Source organism: Clupea harengus, chromosome 15 (genome assembly GCF_900700415.2).
Source record: "Clupea harengus chromosome 15, Ch_v2.0.2, whole genome shotgun sequence".
Lineage (NCBI taxonomy): Eukaryota > Metazoa > Chordata > Actinopteri > Clupeiformes > Clupeidae > Clupea > Clupea harengus.
This window is the reverse complement of record NC_045166.1, coordinates 14,730,114-14,735,113: the sequence shown is the minus strand read 5'-3', so window position 1 is coordinate 14,735,113 and position 5,000 is coordinate 14,730,114. Positions and strand designations below refer to the sequence as shown.

The following is a 5,000-nucleotide window of genomic DNA, read 5'->3' as shown; positions in this document are numbered from 1 at the left end:
AGTTGGCCAAGGGCAGTGTTTGGGGCAGTCGCATGTCATTAAGATCAAACTACTCTTGTACACACACACACACACACGGTTACACACACACTCACACACACACTCACACACACATATGTAGCTATTCTTCCTCACTCACATGAACACAGACTTAAATACTCATGCTTGTACTCATATGCAAACACACACCCTTTCTCACCCACATAAACATGAACACACACACACACACACACTCCAACAGATGCAGTGCCATGGCTGGCGGCAGTCGTCTCTGAACATATGGCTCCTACAGAGTTGGCAAATGCTACATCAGCAGGAGAAAGAAAGAGAGAGAGAGGGAGAGAGAGAGAGAGAGAGAGAGGTGGGCAGAGAGAGAGAGGTAGAGGGACAGAGAGAGAGGTAGAGGGACAGAGAGAGAGAGAGCGGTAGAAGGACAGAGAGAGAGGTAGAGGGACAGAGAGAGAGAGAGAGGTAGAGGGACAGAGAGAGAGAGAGAGAGGTGGGGAAAGAGAGAGATCAGGGGTAAGGGAGAAAGTGATGGGGGACATGGCTAGTGGGGATTGGTCCAAAAACAGATGGACGCAGAGGGACGCAGAGAGAGAGAGAAAGGAATGGAGGGAATAAAAGGTGAAGAGAGAAAAAGAGAGAGATGAGAGGATATGGGGCAGTAGCCTCTAATACCCCACTGAGGCACACACACACACACACACACACACACACACACACACACACACACATATATATATACACAGTTCTCTGTTCATCTTAGTACATCTACCCCAGTTCCACAGCTGAGGATCACCTCTCCACACTCACAAACACACACACACACACACAGCAGCACTGCAGCATTTCCCATCATGCATCTGCCTAGTCCGTTGCCCTCTATCAGGAAGTAAGCAGAGAGCCCGAAACATTACAGCTCTGAACATTCTGTTCTACATTCCTCACACACACACACACACACACACACATACATACTCACTCACTTACATACACACACACACACACACACACACACACACACACACACACACATACATACTCACTCACTTACATACACACACACACACACACACACACACACACACACACACACACACACACACACACACACACACACACACACACATACATACTCACTCACTTACATACACACACACACACATTATAGTATATGTATTTAGATGTATACAGGCAGATGTATACTGAATACTGTTACAAATGAATAAATATTCACAACCATACATACACACACACACAGCCCGAAACATTACAGCTCTGAACATTCTGTTCTACATTCTTCACACACACACACACACACACACACATACATACTCACTCACTTACATACACACACACACACACACACACACACACACACACACATACATACTCACTCACTTACATACACACACACACACACATTATAGTATATGTGTCTAGATGTATACAGGCAGATATATACTGAAAACTATTACAAATGAATAACGTCCATATACACACACACGCTCACACACACACACACACACACAAACATACATACTCACTCACTTCACACACATTATAGTATATGTACTGTATCTTGATGTCTACAGGGAGATATATACTGAGTCACACAGACACATGCTCGCTTGCTCGCAAGCGCACGCACATACACACAAACAAACACACTCAAACACCATTTATTCGTCGTAGCTCGCTAAGCGGTTTAGCGAGCAAATTTTCAGGCTAAGATAAAAAACGCCCCTCTTTTTGGTTCGTGGAAGCAACTTTCGATAAATCACCATAGTAACATATCAATTAGCACTAACCTGCTCCAGCGCAGGCTAACTTAAGTGTAGCTGGATAAGCTTGACACACCCCCGGAAAAAGGAGGGATCCCATTGACCATAGACTGATAGCTAGATTAGCGTATTCCATCATGATGAGTTCTTGTATGAGTGCTACCGATTCAGCCGACAAGGAATAATTAAGCAATATAGTACGAGTGAGAGTGGGGTAGGTAAGGGATATTCTCACGGGTGGTGTTCGGCCGTAGCCACGAAGCCGGAGGCAGACCTTCTCGAGTCATTTATTGCAAACACCACAGTCGAACATTGACTGTCTTGCGCTTTTTTGCGAGTGGTACATTTTTGTAGTGTCGGTGATGCAAAGAACAAAGCACTCCTAATTATATGAGTGTTATTAGTACACCATAGCATATCATTATTGTAAAAAAATGATTAAGGTGGACTCATGATAAGAATAGAGAGAAATACAGACAATTTATTTTCACTGCTTCAATTTATTGCATTTGTTATTAATACATTTACATTTAGTCATTGAACAGACGCTTTTATTCAAAGCGACTTACAAGGAAATGTAAAACTACACCGAGGAAGGAGGTGAAGGGATTCGAACTAGCAACCATGCAGTTTCAAACCGGTAGAAGAATCCTCTATACCAGTTCACACTTGCCGTCAGGTATCCGTACATAGATATCACCCTATAAACATCCCAACACACCCTGCTCTCACAGCGGTGGCGGTGTTGAATTTTGCCATGATTAGGGTCTTGTATTCTTCATAAGCGTTCATGTTCATCTCCTGCTTGCCAGCGGAGAAAAAAAGAGCCCTTTTCTTTGAGTTTAGAACCATTATACCGTTAGAAAATCATTGTTTTGGTGATCGACCTTTCCTGCCTTTTGAAGTAGGACGTGCACGCGCAAATGCCTTGATAAGTTTAGCCTGGTTGAAATTAACCACATGATTTAGATGCGGATCAGCCGTTAACGAACCGATATTTGCTGTTCTCAATCAGTTCGCTAATCTTAACGGGCTAAAAGGCCAATTGATTAACTTAGCTTCAACCCTACGACGAACGGGCCCCAGGAGTACAACACTGTGATAGAGGAAGCAAGTGTTTGTGTTCATCAGTATGACTGCAGAAGAGTCCCTTAAACACCAGAAACAAAAGACCACACAGAAACAAACACACACACACACACACACACACACACACAAATTACATTACAGGACTCTCCCTAAAACACAACAAACCAAAGAGCTCTGTTTCCATGGTTATTCCTCCGCTCAGCTCTGCTGCTCTAGTTTTAGAGAACCCTCCATCATACACACACACACACACATATACACACACATACACACACACACACACACACACACGCTTATGCCTATTTAGTGATTTAGCACTGAAAGGTCTTCCCATAATTCCCTCTCTAGGCTCTCGGTGTCTCCCCCTGTTGGTTGAGTCTGGTATTCGAGGGTGTCTTTCCTAGGGTTGGGAAGGCACAAGCAAGACACAGTAACACATAGATATACATATTCTATTGGTTGTTATTTTGTGGATTTTCAGTTTCCCTTTCTATTTTCTACTTATTTTTTCTCTTATTGTCCTCCTCTTCTCTCCTCCCCCCTATCTCTCTCTCTCAATCCATTCCCCTCTCTCTCTCCATCTTCCTTTCTCCTGCTCTCTCTCTCTCTCAGATCTGTCCATGCAGTTGAATCAGGGGAAGTTTGAGTACAACGGCGCGTGTGGGTGAGTGCTTATGTCCCATAATCCTCTCTGACTGCCCTCCCCAACCCCCTCCCCCCCCCCCCCCACCCCTCATCAATTAAACCGTGTCACATTCCATTAGCTGTCGCCACGGGCAACGTCTAATAATCACTGTCCACATTAGCGCTTAGCGAGAACAACCCAGAATCGGCTAAACCTCAAGACCACACACACACACACACACACACTCAAAGACACTGTCTTTCTTGCGCAGGCACACACACTTTATCACATGCACTCCCTTTCTTGCTCACACACACACACTCAAACATGCAGACACTCACACAGACAGTGGGCTACGTTATCAAACACACACACACACACACACAGACACACACACACACACACAGCCTTAAGGTTAGAGGGTGCCCTCATTGTGGTGTAAGAGCCATGTGTCATAATGTGAGTCTCTTAGAAGACTCATTTGAAGACGATGCCTCTACATCATTAGATACAGCATCCAACTCTGCCTCAGGGCTGTGTGTGTGTGTGTGTTTCTGGGAGTATGTTTTTAGTTATAATGTATGTATCTGTACCTGCACGTTCTGCTGGATGAAAATATTGTTGCCGAAAGGGGCTGTGTGTGTGTGTGTGTGTGTGTGTGTAGCTTTGCATGAATGGGTTATTTTGTAAGTAGGGTTAATTTTGCAAGGATGTATATGTGTCAAGGTGTTAAAATGCGTGTGTGTGTGTGCGTGCGCGAGCTTATGCAAGTAAGTAAGTCTGTGTGTGTGGCAGGTGGTAATTATTTCTCGTATTAATTGTCAAGCAGAAGATGGATGGCCGTTGCATTTCCCATTACACGACTCCTGCACAGCACACACTCTTCCCCCTCTCTCACATACACACACACACACACACACACACACACACACACACACACACACACTCTTGCATTAGCACAGCTCAGCAAATACGCTTGGCCGCACACATTGGAGATTGAAACGTGTTTCGCACACACACACACACCTTCATGTATGTGCCCTCTCTTTCACTCACTCATTACACACACACGCACACGCACACACACACAAACACACACACACACCAATTCACAGTAAATACAATTCTAAAGGGCAACATTGTAATAGACTTTGTAATAAGTATGAGTGTTACAAATACTACTAATAAAAGTTGTACACAGACACACACACACACGTTTACCTGTGCTCCCCTCATTCCACTGTTTATGTTTGTTTGTGTGTTGTGTTTGTCCCTCCCGGGCTCCTGTAGGTACTTGCTGAAGCCGGACTTCATGCGTCGCGCCGACCGTATGTTTGACCCCTTCTCGGAAACACCAGTGGACGGGGTCATAGCCGCCACCTGCAGCGTCCAGGTAAACCAGCAACCTACCAGTTACCTTGGCAACAAAACCCTCAGTCCAACAGGCTCATGTTGGGGTTCTAAATCTTTCCAGTAGCTTCAGTTCCTCTTGGTTCTGT

The 5,000-nt window shown here is 44.7% G+C and overlaps 1 protein-coding gene across 4 annotated transcripts in view; it reads left to right on the top strand.

The window, feature by feature from the left end:
* The window catches only part of LOC105910660 (1-phosphatidylinositol 4,5-bisphosphate phosphodiesterase beta-4), an 88,553-nt gene that overhangs the window by 68,226 nt on the left and 15,327 nt on the right, over nt 1-5,000 (top strand). For all 4 annotated transcript variants that reach the window (XM_031581354.2, XM_031581356.2, XM_031581355.2 and 1 more), the window contains 2 exons: nt 3,489-3,540; nt 4,792-4,894. In XM_031581354.2, coding sequence (XP_031437214.1) covers nt 3,489-3,540; nt 4,792-4,894 — 155 coding nt within the window. The remainder of the gene's footprint in view (nt 1-3,488; nt 3,541-4,791; nt 4,895-5,000) is intronic.